Here is a 24,262-nt window from a genome sequence, read left to right on the forward strand (position 1 = left end):
TAGGTGTCTTCTGAACTCCATTGTTCACAGAGTGGCAATGGTGCTTTCAGGGCACCTCCTTTCCAGATGGAGCTGGAAGGGTGTGATGATTCATGTATTTAGCTGTAGCTTTCAAAATTCAAAGAACTCTCTTCTATAATCTGTGAATAAATAATTAGTAGAATACCAAATAAAGATGAAGTGTTTCTTAACTAATGCTAGCTGTAATGTTTTAAATTAACCTCAATAATATTATATAATCCCGGTGTGCCTAAGGGGAAAGGAGAATAGAATGTTAGGATGACAGCTGCATTTTTTAAGAGAAAAAATCTGTTTTCCATTAAAACTGTAAGCTTTTCCATCTGTTGGGATGCTTATGCTGCAGTAACAAAAAATTCTCATCCCAGTGGCTTGAAAAAAAATTCAATTATCCATTCCTAAGAAGTCCTGAGCTAGAATATTTCAGAGTTAATTAGTATGGTGACTCAGGGACATTAGTAAGGTCCTCAATCCTTCCTGCATTTTTATTAAAAATATGTATCCTCAAGCATTAGCTTCCATTATCTGGTTTGTCCCAAATGACCCTACGACATCCATAGCCATTGGAGTCACTATATGCTGACACAAAACCACTCTGTTGAAAGACTATTCTTAGATCTTTCTCTGAAGTCTCCCAGAATTATACCATATGCCCATGTCTAAGGCAATCACTGATAAGGAAAATTGGATCATTATTGTTAGTAAAATAGTGTGCTCTTATCTGTGGTGCCATCTTAGGCTCTGGCCCCTGTCGCCATCTTGCACAGTAAGCTTCAGTCCTAAGCCCGGCCTGGCTCGCTAGGTGTCAGGTGACCAAACAGCGCAACCACAAGCGTCTGCTCCACCCCCACCCTAACGGGATTTGTTTCTCCCACTTCCCTGAGTCCCCTGCAAAGTGTAACAGGACCTACTTCCTGCACAAGTGCTCTCTCTTGATCTCGCTCTTTCTCTTGCTCTCCCACCCTCTCCCTCCAGCCTGTCAGGTTTCCCCCCACCCAACAATAAACCTTTCCCTTAACTCCAGTGTTGGGTATGTTTTGCGGTGCCCTTATAACTATGGTTGGTTTCAACCAGTCATGATCACCCCAGTGGAACTAGGGAAGGAACTCACAGGCCCTGAGTGCCTGGCATTGTGCACAAGGGCGGACACTTGTAAAAAATTTGGATTCATCTCGGTAAGGGATCATGGTTGGCTATGAGTGGGAAGTAGATGTGTCATATCATCATTGCAGAAAATTTAGAAAAACAACACAATAAAACGTAGCTGCAATCCCCAAGTCCAGAGATCACTGTTACCATTTTGTGTGTATCCTTTAAGATGTTTTCTCATGTGTACAAGCACACAAACATAGTTGCATTTCATTTTTAAAAAGCCCCACACCTACCATTTCCTAACCAATATATATATTTTTCCTCATACCAGAAATCTCATTCTTTTGGAGATAAGACTCCATGTTCTGTTTCTTAAAGCCATTTTCCAAAGTAATGTTTGATGGTCTGTGATATTGTCTCGGGACCAAAAAATTCGTCAAAGGCAAAGGCCTAACTCTAAAGTGAGTCCCTTACACAGGCTTGGAGAAGCAGAGAGGCCAGCTATAAACCTACCAGCCCTGTCAGGAGCATCTCGTTGTTGTTCTTTGCTTTTCCCTGGCATGTCCTAGCTGGATTCAGAGCAGCCTGTCATCATTAATTAGGGCTCCCCGGAGCTTACTCTGATGCAGTGAGTGCCAGTTGCCGGAGTTCAGCTGGTCTTCCTGTGTTCCTTCATTGATGCACTTGACCTCTGATTCTCACTATGAAGAGAATCTGAAGATACTAGTCATTCCAGTTCGTTATTTGACTTGTTTGTTTATTTTAAAGGCAGAGTGACAGAAGGAGAGGGAGAGAGAGAGAGATCGTCCCTCCACTGACCCATTCTCCAAATGCCCACACAGTTGGAGCTGTGCCAGTTTGAAACCAGGAGCCAAGAACTCCATCTGGGCCTCCCATGTCGGTGGCAGGGACCCAAGTACATTGACCATCAACTGCTATCTTCCTGGGCACATGAGCAGGAAGCTGGATTGGAAGTGGGGGAGCTGGCACTCCAATAATGGGATGTCGGCATCCCAAGCAGTAGCCTAACCCATGTATCACATATTTAAAAGTGCATATTTTAAAATCATATTTAAAGCCATTTTAAAAAGCATATTTAATAAGACAGTTTTTATGAGATTTTTGAGCCAGTGTTTCAGAATTACTTTCCAAAGTAATTCTTTTTTAAAGATAGATTGATTCATTTATTCATTTAGGCAGAGTATAGAGAGAGGGGGAGGGAGGGATCTTTCATCTGCTGATTGACTCACCAAAAGGCTGCAACAGCCAGGACTGGACCAGGCCAAAGGGAGGCTTGCAGAACTCCATTCTGATCTCCCACATGAGAGGCAGGGGCCCAAGCCTTTGGGCTGTCTTCTGCTTTCCCAGGGCATTAACTGGAAGCTGGATTGGAAGCAGAGCAGCCAGGACTTTATGTGGTGTTCTGGAATGGGATGCGGGTGGAATCTTAGCCACAGCGCTGGCCCCCAAAGTCTGATCTTAACAAGTTATGAGAACTGAGGTTTATCAAAATGTTTCTCTTCTTCACAAACTTAAAGCAAAATTGGGCTCAGAAATTTCTGAGAGAATCATTTACAAATGCCTAAAAAAATTGGTGAATTCATAAAACAAAGAAGGAAATGGACAATGATCACTTGTAGTTAAAAAGTTTTAACCAAAGACATTTTTTTTTTTTTGTAAGCATGCATCGATTAGCTTAGAAGGACCCATGCTCTTCCAGAAAGTACATTGTTTTCAATACAGATTCAAAGTGCTGGAGGTTGTGGTCTGGTGTTCTGTTGAGATAACCTCGTTGATATACACTCAATCTAGAGAAAAAATTTTCTAAGAATCACAATACCATGAAATATATTTAAAATAAATTACACAGAGCATCAGTCAATTATTAAATTCAAAGGCTCCTAAAGCATTTAGGATTATCGTCTAGGTGGAAATATGTGCAGCTCTGTAAATACGACAGATTTCTATTTAACAGAATTCTACTTGGCTGAATGTTGGGTAGATAGGCTGCCACTTTGTCAATAGATGAAGCAAAGATAAATGTGTCATATTCTTGTGGGCACGGGTGGGGGAGGGTGGCAAGCTCGGCTGAGTCTGAGATGTGTTTCTGACAATCAGTGAAGAACTCCCAAGTCACCCAGGGAAACCAACTCGCATTTGGAATACTTACAGTGCTGTTTCTTTTCCAGTATTTCGCCAGGGTGATATTGGAACCAACTGGTATGCTGTCCTGGCGGGATCTTTGGACGTTAAAGTCTCGGAGACCAGCAGTCACCAGGTAATCTATCTGCTTTTAAGCAGGATTTACTCTTACTTTTAAAGATGCAATATCCCTATGTTTTTTATGGCATGAAAATGACATTTTTCAAGCCCATTTCTTCTTCCCCATAATAAGGGGTTCACTCACCAGTGTTAGTTGGCTTTCTTTAGTAAGCTGCTCAACAACTATATGCATTGGATGTCTTCCCTGATTTCAGTGTGGGACTGGATGGCAGAACATGAACTACGAGACCACATTGCATCTGTTGGGAAATTCGAGTAGTTCAGTAGCAGGGTGAGAGGCAGCCACTGCAGGGTGTGAGGTGAGGACGCAGGGGAAGAAGAAGGGTCACCTGCAGGCTGTGTCCAGGGGACAGGGCCCAGAAGGGGATTCTCTGTGGTCCCTTCTCTTCGAGGTGGTCCTGGGGGAGCCGTGATGGAGAGTAGGGAGAAGCTGGGATTTAAGGAGGAGAGGGGAGAGGAAAATGTGTGGAAGAGGAAAGAACCAGGAGAGAGCAGACGTGCCCAAGGGGAAGAGAAATCAAGGCAGCAAGGGTGTGCTGACTCCAAACCAGCAAGGGCCCTGGGTTTCCTTGTGGGTCCTTCTTCCATCTGTATCCTGGCTTCTTTCTCCACCCTGGAAACCATCTTATCCATGGCCTTACAGTAGCCCTGGTGATGCAGGGGCTACATGGCCGATATAGCCCCTCCCCACCCCCCGAAAACCTCGCCTTACTGCTCGACCTTGGCCTTGTGGATGCGAATGGGCCAGTAGTACTATTTTTCTTCTCAAACACAGCAGTGGCTTCTCTTGCCTCTGTTAGTCACTGCTGAGCAGCTTGGTGTTTCCATAGAGAAAACTCCCATTCTTTTTCTTTTCATGATGTTTGAAATTGGACCTCAGGATGCCTTTCTCAATGGCAGTGCCCCTCCCTCTGCCATTATGACTTGTGGCCTCGATACACACATACCTTCTGTTCAGGGCCAAGGGCCTTGAACCTGAAAGGTGTGCTCCCTCAATGGCCACCTGCAGGAGCCACTGTGAAAACGTGCCACATCTTATGTTCACATCTTCAGGGCTCAGATAAAAACTGAAGACAGGGGCCAGTGCTGTGGCGCAGTAGGCTAGGCCTCCGCCTGCGGTGCTGGCATCCCATCTGGGCGCCGGTTCATGTCCCATCTGCTCCACTTCTGATCCAGCTCTCAGCTTATGGCCTGCAAAGGGAATGGAAGATGACCCAAGTGCTTAGGCCCCTGCATCCACGTGGGAGACCTGGAAGAAGCTCCTGGATCCTGGCTTTGGATTGGCCCAACTCCAGCCATCACAGCCATTTGGGGAGTGAACCAGTGGATGGAAGACCTCTCTCTCTGCCTCTCTCTCTCTCTCTCTCTGATTATACCTTTACCTCTGAAATAAATTAAAAAAAAAAAAAAAAAAGAGGCCAGAGAGTTGAGTAATAGCAAACTCAGAAAAATTTATCAAGAAAAGTCGAAGTTAAGAGGAGAAACCATCTACAGCCCAGGATCACGTTTAAGATGATGTTAGATCCTCAGTCATTGGTAGTGTATTGAAATGTGAAAATGAATATGGCACCCACCTAAATCTGAGATTTAAATTTTGTGGGGACTTGTGTGAATATTGGATTTGTTAGCAGTCACTGTCTTTATAATGGGATGGTTTCCTAAAAGATTTGTGTGCACGGCAGGGGTGGGTAAGGTTGGCATTTGGAGCTGGAATGCGGAATGTGGTGGCCTGGGTTGTTCCCTTTGTTATGGATGGCAGAGTCTCAGGCAGTGCCCAAGTCCTACTTACTCCATGGTGTACTCTGTTTTTTATGAGCAAATGCGTGGAAAGTTGCATCAGACGCTGCCTGGAACCTGTGCCTCGCAGCTTGGATGCTGTCGCTCTCCCAGGACCAGTTTCCTCTGGGTCTCAGAGAGGGTGGAGGAGAGAAGCAGGTTTTGCTCCTCTACACTGCCTCAGTTTCCCAGTGGGACTGAGAACAGCTAGTATCTCTTGGATATTTGCCACGTGCTAGGTATTGTCCTAAGCACGCATGGCTGCCTGGTTCATCCTTTGCTCCTCACTACAACCCCGGGGAGCAGGGCGTCTTACTCCTCTTCCTTCTACAGGTGAGCAGCCTAAGGCTCTGTGTTAGACCAGGTGCCCTAAGGCACGTGTCTAGAACTCAGGTGAATGCAAGCATCCGGAGCCATGAACTGACTCAACAGAAGCCACGTACAGCATGCAGTGTCCCCTCTCTCAGCCTGTCGTCACACTTTCAGATCACCCCTGTCCTTTCTCTCTGCACATCTTCCGTCCCGGTAGGCACAGAGCTGTTCCTGGTGCTCATCTTACCCCAGGGTCACCTGCAGGCTGTGTCCAGGGGACAGGGCCCAGAAGGGGATTCTCTGTGGTCCCTTCTCTTCGAGGTGGTCCTGGGGGAACCGTGATGGAGAGTAGGGAGAAGCTGGGATTTAAGGAGGAGAGAGGAGAGGAAAATGTGTGGAAAAGAAAAGAACCAGGAGAGCAGACGTGCCCAAGGGGAAGAGAAATCAAGGCAGCAAGGGTGTGCTGACTCCAAACCAGCATCAGGTTTGGATGGGATTAAAATAGAATTTGGCCAGGCTCCAGAAATATTGCCCTGGACTAATTATGTCTCACCAGGACCCTTGCAGAGAATAGCTGAGTAGTGTTTTATTATTAGTGGGATTTTTTTTGGCAAACTAACAAACATCTAATTTTAGACTTTAGCTATGACATTGACCTTAAACTTTTATTTTTATTTTTTGACAGGCAGAGTGGACAGTGAGAGAAAGACAGAAAGGTCTTCCTTTTGCCATTGGTTCACCCTCCAATGGCTGCCATGGCTGGCGCGCTGCGGCCAGCGTACCGTGCTGATCCAATGGCAGGAGCCAGGTGCTTCTCCTGGTCTCCCATGGGGTACAGGGCCCAAGCACTTGGGCCATCCTCCACTGCACTCCCTGGCCACAGCAGAGAGCTGGACTGGAAGAGGGGCAACCGGGATAGAATCCGGTGCCCCGACCGGGACTAGAACCCGGTGTGCCAGCGCTGCAAAGCGGAGGATTAGCCTAGTGAGCTGCGGCGCTGGCCTGACCTTAAACTTAACACAAAACACTCCTAAGCTGAACTTGGTCTTGTCCTTGGGTGTTAGGAGTTGTGAGCTCTGACCGAAGCTGGCTTGTAGCCTTCTCATGTGCTACCTCCCACAGTGTTGCACCAGAGTTTCCTGGAGGGATCCGCACCACTAAGGTCTGGGGAAGAGAAAGCACAGTGTCCTGCTTCCTCCTGCAGCCCTCCAGAGAGTTGCCTGGGGCAGAGAGGAGGCTAAGCGTTCTGGCCAGCTCCGAGGGGTCAGGGCAAAGTTCCAGCCACATGGGGGAAAGAAGCTAAGGAGGCTGAGGATGGTGGCTGAACCTCCTCCCTTGCCAAAGCACCCAAAAAGGGAGAAACAAAGCCAGCTCAACCTGCCCTGGCCTTGCAGCTGGTGGGCCACTCAGGGTGACTGGTCAGCTTCTCAGAGCCGTGCCCTAAGGAGGCAGGGTTCTTCAGGCAAACAGAAGCAACAGCAGACAGAGCAGGGAGCGGGCGGATGAGAAAGATTTTAAGGAACTGGGGCTTTGGAATCCGTAGGGAATCCAGCAGACAGGAGATTCAGGTCGGAGCTGTTGCTGCCATTTTGAGTTGCTAAGGCTGGGAAATTAGGTGGATTTCTGGAATTCTGGAAGCAGAATTCCCTCTTTGAGGAATCTCAAGGAAGCTCATTTGGTTTTAAGGCCTTTAGTGATTACTCTCCATGTTCTCAAGAGTAATCGACTTTAAGTCTATTGATTGTAAATGGTAATCACATTGAAAAGAGACCATTATGGTAACATCTAGGCCAGTATTTGATCAAGCGACTAGTTAACCATCGTCTAGCCAGGTGGATACATAAGGTCAACCATCAGGTACCCCAGTGGGGAGTGCAGTGGTTGAGTGATGGTCTAGGGGGAGGAGCAAGGAAGGGCCCGTAAGCGTTACCCCTAGAGAGCAGAAATAGTCATCGCTAAGTGCTTCCCTTGGGTCATGCTGTCCAGGGGCCCCGTGTGCAGTAACAGATGTGACCTTAGGCCTCCGTGTTCTGTTGGCCACTGGGATGGGATGGAAGGCTTAGCAAGTGCAACTTTCCCAGGCCCACAAGACAGGAATTCAATCTGACATGCCTGCCCCACCCTGCCTTGCGTATTCTTCCTGCTGTTCAACATGAAAAAAAGGTAGGAAGGGTAGGAGGTGATAACAGAGAAAGAAGACAAGATCCCAGACACGAAGAGAATCGAGGAAAGGGAGCAAAGCGGTGACAGCACCGAGTCAAGTCTAGAAGGAGGAGGGCAGGGTTTCTCGTCTAAGTCCCCTGTACTGCGTGCCTGCCCTCCCTCTGAGCCACAAGGGGATGTAGACAGAGATTCCCAAACTCAGCTCTGAGTTTCAGAGCCAGTGTGATGACAGCATCTTCCCCTGACCAGAATGGTGAGAGGAGCAGCCGCGGCCTCTGGCAGCACAGCGCCCCCTGCGGGCCACTGTGTGTAACTTGGCCAAGGCCACTCAGCTGTTAGGTGTCGGAGCCAATTCTTTGTGATTCTAGGTTTCCAGGGCCTGAGCATTCTCATTGTACAGGTGCTGCGTGGGTGTGAAACGGAGGGCTTGGCGGTGAGGCCTGAGCTGTTCGGGAGCAGTGATCACAGGCTCTCACCCGCCTCTTGCGTTTCTGCTGCCAGCTCAGGGCCCTGCACCTGCCACCCTCCAAGCCTGCCTTGCAGTGTCTGCCTCACCTGGAGCGAGCTGTTGGGGGCGGCCACTTCTCCGGCTCTTCCGGCTCTCCTGCCACCGCCAGCCAGATCTGAACACACACAGTTGGCTGAATGTGGCACAGCCTTTCACAGGGCTTCCAGGCTAGAGGGTGGGACAGATGCACGTGGCTGAGAGGGAAGGGAGCGAAGGCACGAAGGTGTGAGGAGGGGAAGGGAATCCTTTGGGAGTCCGCTGTCGTAGCTGAGTGTTGTGTATTGATTGGACATTATTGATTGGTGGAATTAACCAACATCCTGTTTATGTGACGATAGAAGATAGAACGCTATGTAACTGAAGACGCAGAAAGGAGGTAACTCTTCTGTTCGATTCAAACTTGCACCACTTCTAGCCCACCTCAGTAAACACTGCGTGTTCTCCTTCCCTGTCATTCCTTTATTTTGTTGATTTTTGCTCTCTAGATTCAAGCACGCAGTTACTTCCTGTCTTTCTGATTGACTCGGCAGGTCCTTTTTTAGCCTTTGGGCAGTTGACCGTGGATCACCAGGACCTTCACTGATGGTGGTCTTTGCTGCCAGCCCATCACAGGACTGCTCGTGGTTCACGAAGCGGTTCACTAACTCACTTTGCCTTGAGCGTTCCCTCTTAGGAAGACCCACCTGAACGTATGACCCTAATCCACAGGTGGAGGGGTAGTCAATTCTGGGTGACACCATGGTGAGCCACCTATGAGTTCCTTAACTAGTCCTGGCCGTGCTCAGCTTTGCTCATTACGTGTGGCCATTTGCCTGCACTGTCTGCCAGGGCTCTCCAAGGGGCACCTGCTCCCAAGCCCCTTTAGTATGCCCAGGGGTGGGGGACGTGATGTGGATTCTTCTTGGCTGCCTGGATCACCGGCGCCCAAGATCTGCCAAAGAAAGTCATTGATTGCACATTCGGGAGCAGTAGGGAAACACAGACTGCAGTGAGCAGTCACGTGGGGCTCAGGCCCTCTCCCAGGAGGCGAGGGTGGTGAGAAAAGGCAGCTGGGCAGGGTGGTCTGGGACAGCTCCCCAGCCTCTGCCGCCCGAGGGCTCTCCCACCGTCAGTACAGAGGCAACCGCGGGCAGCTGGGCAGGGGGGAGGGCAGCCTGGTTCTGTCTCACCTGCTGGGCCCGTTCTTGGCTCAGGATGTGGCCCAAAATGGTACCCAGTGATGCCCGGGGGCCAGCACGGCTTCTCTCCTCCCCTGCATGTGGTCAGGCCCTTGCTGGCCGGGCCAGGAGCTGCACCTGTAGATGCCTCTCTGTTTTCCCGGTGGCTGGGCTCCATGAGTGCCCTGAACAGGAGGGGAGGCAGAAGGGGCCCGCTCTCCCAGAGGCCCTCCTGGAGAAGGGCTACGTCACCTTCACTTAAATTTTTTTATTAGAGAGAGAGAGAGAATCTTCCATCTGCTTGTTCACTCCACAAATGACTGCAATGGCCAGGGCTGAGCCAGTCAGGTCTCCCACTTGGGTGGCAAGAGACCAGGCACTTGGGCCATCTTCTTCTGCTTTCCCAGGCATGTTAGCAGGAAGCTGGATACAAAGCATAGCAGCCAGGACTTGAACTAGTGCCCATATGGGATACCAGCCTTATGAGCAATGGCTTAACCCATTATGCCACAATGCTAACCCTCACTTTTTTTTAAGTGAATATCCTTTAATTTATTTATGTATTTGAAAGAGAGAGAGTGCCCCAAAGAGAGACCTTCCATCTGCTGGTTCACTCCCCAAATGCCTGCAACAGGTGGGGCTGGGCCAGGTCAAAGCCATGAGCCAGGTTCTCCCGCTTGAGTGTAAGGGACCCAGGTACCTGAGCCAGGCGCTGCTGGCTCCCAGGTGCATTAGCAGGGAGCTGGATCGGAAGCGGAGACGGGACTGACTTCCAGCCGCTCCGGGATGGGATGTGGGTATCCCAGACGGGGACTTAGCAGGCCCCCTTTGCTGCCCCACCTTCATTTCCTTCCGTCCTCTCTTGAGACCTCGTGTGTCCTAATGCTTCAGGAAAGTGCGTAGACTGTTTTGTTCCTATCATGTTGAAAAACCTTCCGAGGCAACCAGTCCTGGCAAATATCTCCATGCGTGTATTTACTCCTCCAGCACTCTCACACTGTGTATGTCGTCAGTGTCATCTCCCCCAGCCTCTCACCCACCCTGCCCTGCCATTCTTTGTGCTAGCACAGGAGACAGAGCCCGCAGTGAGGGACCCACCCCCAGACCACTTCTCCAGGCCATGGTGGCCCTGCCTGGCTCTTGTCTTCCCGTCAGTTTCCGCTTGGTAGCACTGCTCCTAGCAAGGGTTCCTCCTTCCGCTGCCCCAGGAGACTGGCTGGACCCTCAGCTCTTACCCAAGCCCAACCGGGACACAGGAGCGCACTCCTGTGCACACGACACACTTCTGTGCTGGGGACCTGTGGGCTGCAAGTCAGGCAGTTTATGTGCCTACTAGAATGGATACTACTATGGGTATATGTTTCTCATTAAGGTTTCAATGGCTTTAGGGTTACAAGTGGACATTGGCACCAACAGTTATATATAATAAATAAGTTTAAAAACCATAAACAGGCTCAGATGCCCCACTGTGGGAAACAGCAGCTCTGATCTATGTGTGTGTGTGTGTGTGTGTATGAGTGAATGTGGGGGGTCTGCTTTCCTCTGCAGATTTTACAGACAAGGGACCTTTTTTTAATTTTTTTAAATTTTTTGCTGTAATTTCTAAATCCCAAAAATGCCAAAGGACTTCAAAAACTACCATGGGAAAAGGAATCAGTAAGGTATTTTTGGAGCCCATTCATGGTCTTTTAATAATATGTGTTTTCCATGAGCTAGTTGAAGGCCCTCTGGTGGATAAGACTTTAAGTCGATCTTTACAGCAACACAGCATGAGCTTCTTGCAGTCCTGTGGAAGAAGAACTTCTGCCGTTTGCGGACAAAGCAGAAGTTCAGACTGTGAGAACAGAGACTAGGGTGGTCTCCTACTCCATTAAAACTTCTGCGTCTCTGTAACAGAGCCTTATTTAGAGCGTCATAGGCGCCTAATGCAACACAGAGTGGCCACGTTCAGAGCTCGTTTGAAATTCTCTCCACCACTTAATTGGCTATGGGAGTGCACCGCCGGACTACGTGTAAATTAATAGCACCTACCTTCAGTGAGCTAATGTATGTAAAGCACTTACTACAAAGCCTTGGATACAGCAAGGGTTCCTGTGCTTTTTAAAATTACTGTCTCCAGGGGCTGGTGGTGTGGCTCAGTGAGTGAAGCCCCAACTTGCGACACAGACATCCAATATCATCAAACTGATCTGAGAGCCAGTTCAAGCCCTGGCTGCTCTGCTTCCAATCCAGCTCCCTGCTAATGTGCCTGGAACAGCAGTAGAAGATGGCCCAAGTGCTTGGGTTCCTGCCACCTACATAGGAGACCCATATGGAGTTCCTGGCTTTGGCCCGGCCCAGCCCTGGCTATTGAGGCCGTTTGGGGAGTGACCCAGCAGATGGAAGATCTCTGTCTGTCTCTTCCCCTGCCTATAAAATAAATAAATCTTTAAAAGTAAAATTCCTGGGTCTGGCATTATGGTGTAGCAGATTAAGCCGCTGCCTGCAAAGCCTGCGTCCCATATGGTTTGAGCCCCACTTTCAATCCAGCTCCCTGCTAATGCATCTGGGAAAGCAGTAAAAAATGCCCCAAGTGCTTGGGCCCCTGCACTCACATGGGAGACCAGTAAGAAGCTCCTGGCTCCTGGCTTTGGCCTGGTACAGCCTAGATATTATGACCATCTCAGGAGTGAACCAGTGAATGGAAGACTCTCTCCCCCCCCTCCCTCCTGTAACTCTGCCTTTCATTTAAATAAATAAATCTTTAAAAAATAAAATTCCTATTTCCAAAACAGAAGTTGGTTGCCTAGATTGAAATGCGCTGCTTGCAATGCCATCAATGTATCACAAGAGGGCAGTGTTAGAACAGAAAATGCAGGAGATGTACTTGGCATTGGAAATGGCAAGAAGTTTAACAATGTTGTTCAGCCATTTCACAAGATCAGGGAGTCCAGGCCCCGCTTGGATTTAGTTAATTCTGTCTTTTCATCTGTCACTGTGACATGATCTGGCACACTTTTGTCCAGTTTTGGAACAAGGCATCTTACTGTTTTTTTCCCTAACGTAAAACAATGTGCTTTTATTTGTCTTCTCTTCTTTGCCTCTACAACAAAGATGTTTCTAAGCACTGTGCTTCTGCACATAGCCTGTGAAGGACAGGCCTGTTTCTCGGTAGCATGGCTCTCTCCATCGCTCTGGCCTCTGTGGCTCTTCCATTCACTCCTTTCGCGCCTTTGTTTTCAGACAGAGCACGCTGGCCGTGTGAGCACGTTTCTGATCACATTCATTGAGCTCAGCGAACATGAGAGGTGCCAAGTCCACGGCGGTGGTGTGTGACCTCTTGCTCCTCGTCTGTGTCGCGGTCCTGCTGTTTGTTGGGGACCGATGGGGAGTTTACTTAGCATCCTGCGCGATGCACCCTGTGTTCAGTTTTGCTGCCGTGTTAATTCTTTGTTTGGGTAGATGCAGAGCCGCACGCAGCGCTGAGCAGATGGACTCTGCTGAGCCAGGCTGGCCTCCCTGCTCCCGGGGTGAGAATGCTAATGAAGTCCAACCTCTGCAGCACTTCCCGGGCTTAGGCTGCAGCCAAGCCGCTTCCAGGCCAGGGCTGTTGTCTTTGCTGTTGGTTAGAAAACACGTTGGACAGGAGGCCGGCGCCGTGGCTCAACAGGCTAATCCTCCGCCTTGCGGCGCCGGCACACCGGGTTCTAGTCCCGGTCGGGGCACCGATCCTGTCCCGGTTGCCCCTCTTCCAGGCCAGCTCTCTGCTGTGGCCAGGGAGTGCAGTGGAGGATGGCCCAAGTGCTTGGGCTCTGCACCCCATGGGAGACCAGGAGAAGCACCTGGCTCCTGCCATTGGATCAGCGCGGTGCGCCAGCCAAAAAAAAAAAAAAAAAAAAAAAAAAAAAAACACGTTGGACTTAGGAGTGTGCTGCCTTCTCGCTTGGCAGTAATAACTCCTTGTGACCGCGTGCACAATCTAACGTCGACAAATTCAGAGATTGGGTTCCATTACATTTTATTACTTAAAAGACTTGAAGCATTTACTCAATCCCAGCACTAAATGCAAGCTCAGGAAATCAACCCAGGTGCAACAAAACTTAATGGCGAGTGTTGCCCACGAACCAAAAATAAAAATTGTAAAAGGATTTGCTTTGTAAGAAGTTAGATTTCTAGAGCCAAAGGTTTAAAGGGCCAATTTGTTCCTTGGGTGTTAACCCGACATATATCCAAAAAATTTGCCATGAGGCAGTTAGCTCTTCTTGAACCATTAGTGTGGGAATGAGTTATATATGTGTCATAAAAAGATCTGATACCCCTTGAAATTATAGAACAGTTATTAACAAATCTTGATATACTACCATACAGAATTCTTATCTATCTCATTATCACTTTTTTTTTTAATTTGCTTTATTTATTTGAAAGGCAGAGTGATAGGAAGAGGGGATGAGAAGGAGATAAAAAGATCTTCCATAAGCTGGTTAATTCCCCAGATGGCAACAATGAAGCCGAGAGCATAGAACTCCATGGAGGTCCCCTTGTGGGTAGCAGGGGCCCAAGCACTCAGGCCACCCTCTGATGCTTTCCCAGACACATCAGCAGGGAGTTGGACTGGAAGTGGAGCAGCCAGGACTCGAATCCATGCTGAAATGATGGGGTGCTGATGAGCCAAGTGGCGGCTTCACCACTGTGCCACAACGCCCAGCCCCGCTCTTTTAAATGTCCTTAGAATGTCCCTAACTTGCGACTTGTGTGAGATGAATTTCAGTGGATGCTTGCAGAGATTATTTGCAGAAGGTAAGTTTCTTCGGTTGGACAAAATCTTAATTGTTAGTGGCACATCACATTTGCCTTGCTTAACACCATTCTGGTTTTCATACCGTTGCTATGTTTACGGGGAAACAAACAAAATGCTTCGTGTGAGGATGCCTGCTTTAAGGGAGCCCGGTGTACCGTAATTCAGACGGAGCAGATAAACCCAGGAGTGATTAGGTGCAATACACAAGGATTCTTTGCTGCGTGGCAAGATTGTCAGAAGGGTCCCTGGGCACACATCTCCCCTAGAGTGCAGATCGGTCAGACCACGGCCCTCCAGACTAGGGAACACAGAGTGTCAGAAGCCATCATGAGTTGGGGATTAATGCAGAAGGAAGATAGAGATTCTCTGTCATTTAAATCATGGAAAAAGCCTCATTTGCTTTTTAGAAACACGAAGAGCCTCCCCTTGTGTGTCAGTATGGCTCCGTTAGAAATAACAGCTTGCATTATTTACAGAACAACCACCGTGTGCCGCAAACTGTAAGAGTCGGTCTCTTGATAGTATTTTATTTCTGTTGCATAGTGCTAACACTTTTATTTTGCAAACAAGGGTAGCGAGGCTCCTGCAAGTGTTTTGTCCACAGCCGAGGGCTGGAGATGGACGGAGACATCTATCTTTTAACTTTCCTGATAGCAGCTTCCAGGACCGGAGGTAACCACGCCCTGCCTGTGCCACACCTGACACACACCGGGCTGGGATCCTGTTCACAGCTTCAGCGGGGCCTCGCTGTGGGGGCTGTGCATGGTGAAGGTGGAAAGTGCCCAGAGAGGTGTTGAGGCTGTGCTGGGCGGGAGGTGGAGAGACAGCCCCTCCGGGTCAGGGTGGACGAGGTGGCACAGTGGTGGGCGTGGCAGCACCACCAGGGAGGGGTGGGACCCAGGCCGTCACAATAAGACAGGGCCACTTGAGAGGACTTGGATGGCAGCCAGTGAACAAGGCCGACTCACACAGATGAACCAGCCCCTCCCACAGAGCTCAGAGCCCAAAGGGACCAGAGGATCCAAGTGGGGAAATAGAAGTGTTGATTTGGGTCTTTTTATTGTGTTTTAATTTATGTATATGAAACGCAGAGGGGCAGACAACTCTCTTTCACTGGTTTACTTCCCAAACGCCTACAACAGCTCGGGCTGAGTCAGGCTGGAGCCTGGAGCTGGAAACTCAGTGCAGAGGTCCCTGGTGGTGGCAGGGAGTCAGTGACCTAGGCCATCACTGCTTCTTCCCAGGGTGTACGTTAGCAGGAAGTGGAGCTGGGACTCAAACCCAGGCACTCCGATCTGGATGTGGGCCTCCCAAGGAGCATTGTTAACGCACCAAGCGCTACCCGATTCAGTGCTTAGCTACTGGCTTCTGATTGCTTAGACTCCTTCTGATGAGTCGGTGCCTCAGCTTGCAATGCGTTCGATCCTCTAGAGAGGGTCCAGTGCCCACAATACTGGCACTGGAGGAATAGAAGGAGAATGGTGCTAGATGTTTATATTTTCCTGATGATTTCGGCTTATTATGTATCCAATAAAGATATAGATGGGCTGAATGAGACGAGAACCTATATATGGATTTTCCCACTGAGCCTTGGTACTTCAAATGACAATCTAGGAAGTGGGCGGAATCTTCACAAAGTTCACAAAAAATGCACATCTTTTAATTCCATTCTTCTCTGAACTTTTAGAAGTGCCCTCATATGGGGAAAGGTGATGAGACCTACTGCTTTCTAGTCTCTGCCCCTGAACTTAGTGGGCACAGTCCTGGGCGAGTTACAAGACGTCTCTGAACCTGACTTTGCTCAACCTATAAAATAGCACCAGGAGTTCTGATGGTGCAGTTTCGATACTGCAGGTGGAGTAGCTCCAACCTGAAAATCTAAAAACAGCCCAGATCTGAAGCTTTCTGAGTACCAGCAGGACATCACACCTGGGAATGCCCCACTGGCCTCATGTGACGTCACGGCGAGAACGTGCTTCAATGTGTACAGACATTTGTCATTCACAAAATTATTAAAAACATTATATAAAATTGCCTTGAGGTAGGACCGGGCAGTAAGACACCAGTTAAGAGGCCCACATCCCATATTGGAGGGCTTGGCTTTGGCACCCAGCTCTGGTTCCTGACTCCAACTTCTTGCTAATGCACAGCCTGGCTGGCAGCAATGATGTCACCCGTATGCGAGACCTGGATTGAGTTTCTGGATCCCAGTCTAGCCTTGTATGTTGTGGGCATTTGCATAATAAACCAGAGGATGGGAGTACTCTGTCTCTCAAACAGATACATGTTTGAGATTACCTTGAGCTCGTGTGTATAAGGTGTAGATTAGAGACAAGGTGCCAGCAGCCAGATTTCTTGAGCTCCAAGATGTCTCGGTTTGTATATATATTTGTAAATCCAAGAAAAAAAATCCCAAATCCGAGACCCTTCTGATCCCAGACCTTTGGCTGAGGGCTATTTAATGTGTGCTGTGAGTGCACCCCGTATGGGAAGCGCGTGTTTTGAGTCAGGCACTGTGCAAAGCCCTTAAAGCACATGATCTCATTTTTCTGTGCTGAGGATTGAGTGAAGCTTTGCAATGAAGCCACAGGGCCCAGGGCACAGCCCAGTGCTCCCCTCGCACACCTGCGGGTCCCACGAGTGCCGCAGCATGGAGGGTGAGCATGATCACCAGTCAGTGGGGAGTTAGTTCAGTGAGGGCTGGGGAAGAGGTAGCCAGGTACAGTGACAGGTAAGAGACGGCCAGATCAGATTGGAGGCAGACAACACATCAGTGACTTTCTTCTTGGGCCCTTGACTCCTTGTTTTGTAATAGAATTGGACTTGAGTGGCTGAATATGTTTTACTAACAGCATGAAGTCTTTTGGCTTGTCACCTATGGGATACATCTGATAGTGTGATGCCAATAGCAAGTGCTACACGGGTCTCAGTCCCTTTGCAAGGGCCCAATCAGCCCATACCTCCCCGGAGGCCCCAGGGCACGGGAGCAGCCTGGTCTAGCCCTTGTCTAGCATGCCTCGCTCTGGGGTTCTGCAGAAGCAGACCTGGTGGTGAGGATTCTGCTGGGAGCGTTTTTTTGGAGATGGTGCTGGAAGCATGGTAACAGAGTTGGGAACAAACTGAGGAAGAGGGGAGAGTGACAGGAAGGGGGATGTTCTCCTTTAGGGGAACCATTAAGAAGCCAGGCAGGGCCGGCGCCGTGGCTCAATAGGCTAATCCTCCACCTGTGGTGCCAGCACTCCGGGTTCTAGTCCCAGCCGGGGCGCCGGATTCTGTCCCGGTTGCCCCTCTTCCAGGCCAGCTCTCTGCTGAGGCCCGGGAGTTCAGTGGAAGATGGCCCAAGTGCTCGGGCCCTGCACTCCATGGGAGACCAGGATAAGCATCTGGCTTCTGCCTTCAGATCATTGGAGGGTGAACCAATGGCAAAGGAAGACCTTTCTCTCTGTCTCTCTCTCACTGTCCACTCTGCCTGTAAAAAAAAAAAAAAAAAAAAAGAAGCCAGGCAGAGTGAGGCAGCTGGGGCTTTATCATCTCTCCCTCTCTCCCCCTTCTCTTCACCTCGCCCCACCCCTGTCATGCGTCTCGGGTGAAGGATGCACCTGCGAAGTGTTCCCTGCCTAGCTCTGTATCTCAGCTAGATCGAGGTGGCCCCGGTGAGGGGTGGTGAGAACTGTTCAGAAATCTACAAACGGCTCTGGGCCACCCTGGCATTGTCTGCTGAGCGCACCTTTGTATATGGAGAACATGGAGCTTTCCAAATCTCCTTTCCCATTGGAAATGGAAAAACCTATTGCCTGCCGTCCAACCCCCAAAGAGGACATCCCTGCGCCATTGTTCCCTGTTCCCCAGGGGCTGCTGATTGCTTCCCTCAGCCTCCGCAGCACGGTACCCATTTCAGACGACCTCTCTGAACATTAATCTGTGAAGCAGCGGCGAGCAAAACCACTCTGAAGAGTTCCCAAGAAGTAAGTACGGAGACACGGCCAGATTCCGGAGCGCTGTGAGCTCAGAGGAGGTTGCAAGGTCGCATTCAGAAGCAGAGCTTGCAGCCACAGGCAGAGGGAGTGGCAGAGGCGCTACAGTGTTGAGGGTATGGAAGGCTGGAGAGGGATCCGCCGCAGGTCTGTGTGGCCTGCATGCACAGGGTTCTGCAGGCATCGACTCCCGTGTACCCCACCTTCCAACACTGAGAGACCCACAAGGCTGCTGCAGAAAGTTTGTGGGAAAATGGAATTAAAAGTTTACTGTGGGGGTTAAAGCCCCAGCGTGCAGTGCTGGCATCCCATATGGGTACCCATTCGAGTCCCGTTCGAGTCCCGGCTGCTCCTCTTCTGATCCAGCTCTCTGCTATGGCCTGGGAAAGTGGTGGAAAATGGCCCAAATCCTTGGGGCCCTGCACCCACGTGGGAGACCTGGAAGAAGCTTCTTGCTCCTGGCTTTGGATCAGCTCAGCTTTGGCTGTTGCGGTTATTTGGGAAGTGAACCAGCGGAATGGAAGACCTCTCTCTCTCTCTCTCTGGCTCTACTCTCTCTGTAACTCTGTCTTTGAAATCAATAAAATAATTCTTCAAAGAAAATGTTATTGTGGTGTAAAATTTTTGAAATCCGTGCATCATTTTGTCATAATACCTGTTTTCCACGAATGTTTAAAAATTCCCTTGTCTGTTCATTCCACTAAATGAACTAACATTTGAATGTGGATTCCTTTATTTGAGAATTACTTCCCAAGCACCTGGCAAGGCCGCACCTGGCAAGGCCCCACCTGGGTTTCGAACGTACAGAAGGCCTGTGCACCATAAAGACAAGGCTCAGTCTTTGGAGAGAAAAGTCCGTCTTGGCACTGTCTCCTGCCCTGTGCCCAGTCACTCCAGCGCCCCACCTGTACCTCCCAAATCCATTCAGATTTCTGAGTAGATCTGTTGCGAAAACTCCACGAGTTGAGTGAAAGCAGAGTTTGCACTTGCAAGTATTACTCCTTGCACGTGAGATTCTCCAGTCTGAATCTTCAGATCCTACCTTGTCACTTGTGACTCCTGTCCTCGCATTGGAGTGGAGCGAGGGTGAGGGAGGTGACAGGGGAGGGACTGCCCCTAAGCTCCATTCCGGCCAGAGTCTCTGGGCTCCTCAGACAATGGCTGAGGCTGGGCACCCACTGGCAGGGGCCTCCCCTTGCAGACAAGGTCACGATACAGCAAAAGACACTGACAATTGCAGCTGGCAACAGCACCGTGCCTTGAGCTGTTACATGGGATAAGGCCTAGGCTAGAGTGAAACCCTCCAGCGAGCAATCCAAGAATGAACCCAGTCTTCTGACTGCATTGCAGCGCCTTCTGCTGGCAAAAGAGAGGCTCACGTGGGTTTCACAGCCCATGTCTGTCTGTATGCACACGCTGCACAGGTCAGGCTGGGAGGTGACCAAGAGAAGGCGAAGTTCACGGGTAAACTGCGTGCTGAGCTCATGAGTAACCGAGGTCTTCACAGTGCTTTTGCAGCATACAAATAACCACGATATGTAAACCATGTGAGTCTTGGCAACTGCATTCCTTACAGCCCATCCCTTTTGCATTTCACATGGAATTTGACACTGGGATGTACAAAGTAGGCAAATGGATTCTTTCTGAAGGGTTCGGGTGATAGAAGGATAGAGCAGGCTAGTGGGAGACTCTAGGGGAGCTGCTCATGTTGAGAATTTGTGAAAGCCTACCTGATCCAGCTTGTGTTTTTAGTAGAATTTGAAACCCACCCAGGGGTACTTAACTCACCAAGAACTGATATTTCAGTTCTGGGGATATTTGGGTGGATTTGTTTGCAATCACCTTTCTGGCAAATGTATTAGCATGCTCTTCTTAAATTCTCCTTTGATCTTTTATTCTTTGCTGAGATAGTATTGATTTTAGTTTCCTGAGCATAATTTTATATGGTAATATCTGTGCAGAAACAATTTGCTATGGTTCAAGGAACTGGATTCTTATGGGCATTTGTCTCAGTAATATGATTACAGAGTCACTAACTTGATCTTAATAACATTTGCCTATTATATCGGGGATTAGATGCATGAACGGAAAACTACCATCTAACTCAGGCTTACCCTTGTGGATCTCCATTAGTTTATAATAACTTGCAAAATTAACGTCCAGGTGATTTCAAGTGGCTATTTGCATTGTTTGAAACTAGTTAGGATTAAATTCAAACATTATCACCAATGTTGCATGCAAGGATGAAATTACTTTTTTAGTTTTCTTTAAGAAACTTTTTAATCATCAGTTCATGATACTTTATAGACCTGCCAGCCACATTGGCTGCTGTTGTTACCCTGTTATGGCTGCAGGGGGCAGCATGATACAAAAATCTTGGCATCCATAGTCAGTTGGGCTACGTTGCTTACTAACTCTGTGCCCTGGGGCCCTGCAAATTCACTACTCTGCCTCTCAATTTTCTCATCTCTTTAAGACAGGCAGACACGATTACATCCCTCTTCCAGTTTCCTGTTCAAACGTTGTCACTGCACCTTCTCACTAAAAAAATCAAGTTCCCTTCAGTAGATTTCTCCCCTGACAAAGCGGATGGTAGTTGTGTAAAAAGGTAACAAGATTATTGCTAGTACCCTTCTTCATAGTAGCCTCCAGCTAGACATACCCTCAATGCCCACCAAAAGGAGAATGGATAAGCAAACTGTGCCATAGAATTGGAAACTACTATCCGTACAAGGAAAAGACCAGCTACCTGTGTGACAGTATGGGTAAATCTCACAGCCATGAGACTGAGCAAAGAAGCCAGACACAAACAAGAGTGTATGGCCTGGTTCTTTTCTTTTTTAAAACATTTATTTATTTATTTATTTATTTATTTATTTATTTATTTATTTGAAAGGCAGAGCTACTGAGAATGAGGAGAGACAGATCTTTCATCTGCTGTTTCACTCCTGAAATGGTGACAATGGCCAGGGCTGAGCCAGGCTGAAACCAGGAGCCTGGAACTCCATCTAGGTCTCCTACAGTGGTGGCAGGGGTCCAAGGACTTGGTCCATCTGCTGCTGCTTTCCCAGGTTGCAATAACAGGGAGCTGGGTCCGAAGTGGAGCAGCTGGGACATGAACTGGTGCTCACTTAGGATGCTGGTGTCACGGGCAGAGGCTTAACCCACTGTGCCACAGTGCCGGCCCCTCCTTGGCTTCTTTTCCATGAAGTTCTACAGCAGGCAAGCCTCCGGTGAGAGGACAGGAAACAGAGAAGTGATGACCTCTGAGGGAGGGTTACGTGGGAGCAGAGGGCGGGAAAGGAACGAAGAGTGTCTTGATTTGGATGTGTATTGGTTAAAACCTATTGCACTGCACAATGAAACCGGCTGTTTTACTTTGTGCAAACTGTGGTTCAAAGAAAAGACAACTCGCCCAGCCCATAAATGTCTCCTTTAGTAACGGCCGGTTTCTGGGCTCCTCAGGATGCGGTGACCATCTGTACCCTGGGAATCGGGACGGCCTTCGGCGAGTCCATTCTGGACAACACGCCCCGCCATGCGACCATCGTCACCAGGGAGAGCAGCGAGCTGCTGCGCATCGAGCAAAAGGACTTCAAGGCGCTATGGGAGGTGAGCCCGCGGCATCGCTGTCAATTCATGCAGTTCTGGAAAAGCAAGGGAGCTGCTACGTGGATAATGGCGTTACTGTCAGGCCTGAATGTGTCTGTTCCGAGCTGGTAGATGGAATTTAATTTTCCAAACTTGTTTTTGAAATGAGTGAATGAAAAAGCCATTTTGACACAAGACATCCCCCTTTTTTATAATTTAGTGCTTGCTCAATTTTCTGTAGTTTGACATACCTTATAATTATTTCTTGAATGACCATCGAGTGTGTTATGTATTTTCTCCCTCCTATTTCACAGATGCATTCTTAACCAGGGAACAAAATACTTTGACATTTTCTTTTGCATTTTAAAAATCATTGCTGACATGCTCGCTGGAAAAGTGTAACGAATGGGGTTAACATCGGCTTCATTTAAATGCTTTTTAAAGTGGTGTGCTCTATAATAAGGTATGGGAAATGAAGGCGTGCAAAGATGGCTGGGGACTCGCCAACTTCAGAACGTGTAGGGACACAGCAGTGGGTGCACGCGGCGGGCCCTAGCATTTACTGATGCTTATACCTGTCTCCCTGAGGGTACCGGGCTCACTGATGAGACATACGGGGAATCGATCATCTAATATGCACTATTGGTGGGCCGAACCCTTCTAAAGGCCCGACTAGGCCTCGCATCTTTTATCCACATTTCTTTTCCGTTGTTGAAGCTCCTTGTCTTTGTCCTTAGCTCTGCGTGTCGAAGTGTTACCGCACGGAGCTGGCAGGCTTCTCCACTTGTCCCAGTGTGGCTAAGATTTTCAACTTGATCTAAAAAGAATTTTGTGTAATCAAATAGTTTCCTCCAGAGCCAAACAAATGACAGATGCATTAAGGGAACCAACCTGCAGGTGAATGAGTGATGCTTTGCCTTAAAAGTCATGCGAAGCCTTGGAAGGCCTGGCTGGTGACACCTGGGACTTTTATTCTTGGCAGTAGTGAATAAATTGCAGGGTTGCTTGTTTGAAATGCTTCTCTGAGAAAATATTAAAGAGCTCCAGCAGTTCTGTAAAGTTCAGAGACAAAAGGCAGTTTTAGGAGAGGAAAATCCAAAGTCGGTTCGCGTGAGGTGTGTGTGGAGAGGTTTCCTGTCAATTAAAAGGGACCAAGCTTGAGGCAAATAAGCCTTTTTGGATCTTTCATTTTAAAAGGTAAACGGCAAAGTCTTTTGCAAGAAAGGGAATTGGAAGGATCGGTTGAAGAACAGGAGACGCTTCCTGCCCGGGGTGTGTGTCATTATAACCACTTTTGCTGTGAGGACTTGGATGGCTGCTCAAGGAGGGTTTGTGGAGATATTAAAAAAAATTATTTTAATTAGGAGCCCTCAGTGCCGAGAAGGAAAGTCTTGAGAGGTTGCTACCTGTGAGCATTCAAACAAACTTGTTACTAAAAAATTTTCAAACAGAATAAAAGAGAAGCGTCTGATGAACATTGACTCACCTCCACGTAGTGCAGCGGCTGTCAGCATATGGCCGTATTTGCCTCAGCTTTGCTTCGGGATGGACCATGTTGCTGGAAGGTAGTCATGGCATTCCAGCCTCAATAAACAGCAGGTGTCTCCAAGGAGCTGCCATGTCCTGCTACGTCCACATAACACACCTACAGTGTATGCTCATCTGTCAACCAACAACAGCCCAGTAACACCTCACTCGGGCTATGCTTCACGTGTGCCCAAACTTTCCATGAATTTCTTAATTTAAAAAATCTATTTATCTCATTTATTTGAAAGACAGAGACACACAGGGAGAACTCCCACAAACAGGTTCATTGTCCAAATACCTGCATCAGCTGGGTGTGGACCAGGCCAAAGCCAGGAGCCCCAGAAGGCAATCCAGGTCTCCCCTGCAGGTGGCAGGGCCCAACGAACTTGAGCTCTCAGCTGCTACCTTCTGGGTTGTGTATTAGCTAAGCTGGAATCAGGAGTGGAGCCAGGACTGGAACCCAGGCAGCTTCACCACCACAACACATGACTACCCCTGTAAGTTTCTTTTGTAGCTTGCTCTTTTTTTTTTTTTTTTTTAAACCATGCTCCACTGCAGAACCATGTGTTACAGGTGATTGTTGTATCTCAGTCTCTCTTCTCCCTCCCTCCTTTCCCCACTGCTCATGGCACTGACCTGTTAAAAGGGCTGGGCCACTTTTCTGCACTGTCAAGATTTGTCTGTTTTTCTCAGAGAATCCATTTTCACACCTCTGCCCCAGGGTTTCCTTTAAATGGCATTTAAGGGCTAAGAGCTTATAGAGATGGAGCTGGAAGAGTTTTGGCAAAAAAGCACCAGGGGTGAGGCTAACACAGCAGCTGCATCCTGGTGTCAAGTGGCCCCACCGTTCCTCTATTGGGTCAGTTGTATCTGAGTGCATTTTAGAACTGTAGGGGCCGGCGCTGTGGCGTAGTACTGGTAAAGCCATTACCTGCAGTGCTGGCATCCCATAAGGGGCGCCAGTTTGAGTCCTGGCTGCTCCACTTCCCATCCAGCTCTCTGCTATGGCCTGGGAAAGTGGAAGATGGCCCAAGTCCTTGGACCCCTACACCCACACGGGAGACCTGGAAGAAGCTCCTGGCTC

General features: G+C 48.7%; 1 protein-coding gene across 1 annotated transcript in view; it reads left to right on the forward strand.

Moving 5' to 3' along the window:
- Nucleotides 1–24,262, forward strand: part of RAPGEF4 (Rap guanine nucleotide exchange factor 4) — a 328,711-nt gene that overhangs the window by 57,113 nt on the left and 247,336 nt on the right. The window contains exons 3-4 of the mRNA XM_062187806.1: nucleotides 3,300–3,388; nucleotides 21,526–21,672. Coding sequence (XP_062043790.1) covers nucleotides 3,300–3,388; nucleotides 21,526–21,672 — 236 coding nt within the window. The remainder of the gene's footprint in view (nucleotides 1–3,299; nucleotides 3,389–21,525; nucleotides 21,673–24,262) is intronic.

The sequence above is a fragment of the Lepus europaeus genome, chromosome 1 (assembly GCF_033115175.1).
Source record: "Lepus europaeus isolate LE1 chromosome 1, mLepTim1.pri, whole genome shotgun sequence".
Lineage (NCBI taxonomy): Eukaryota > Metazoa > Chordata > Mammalia > Lagomorpha > Leporidae > Lepus > Lepus europaeus.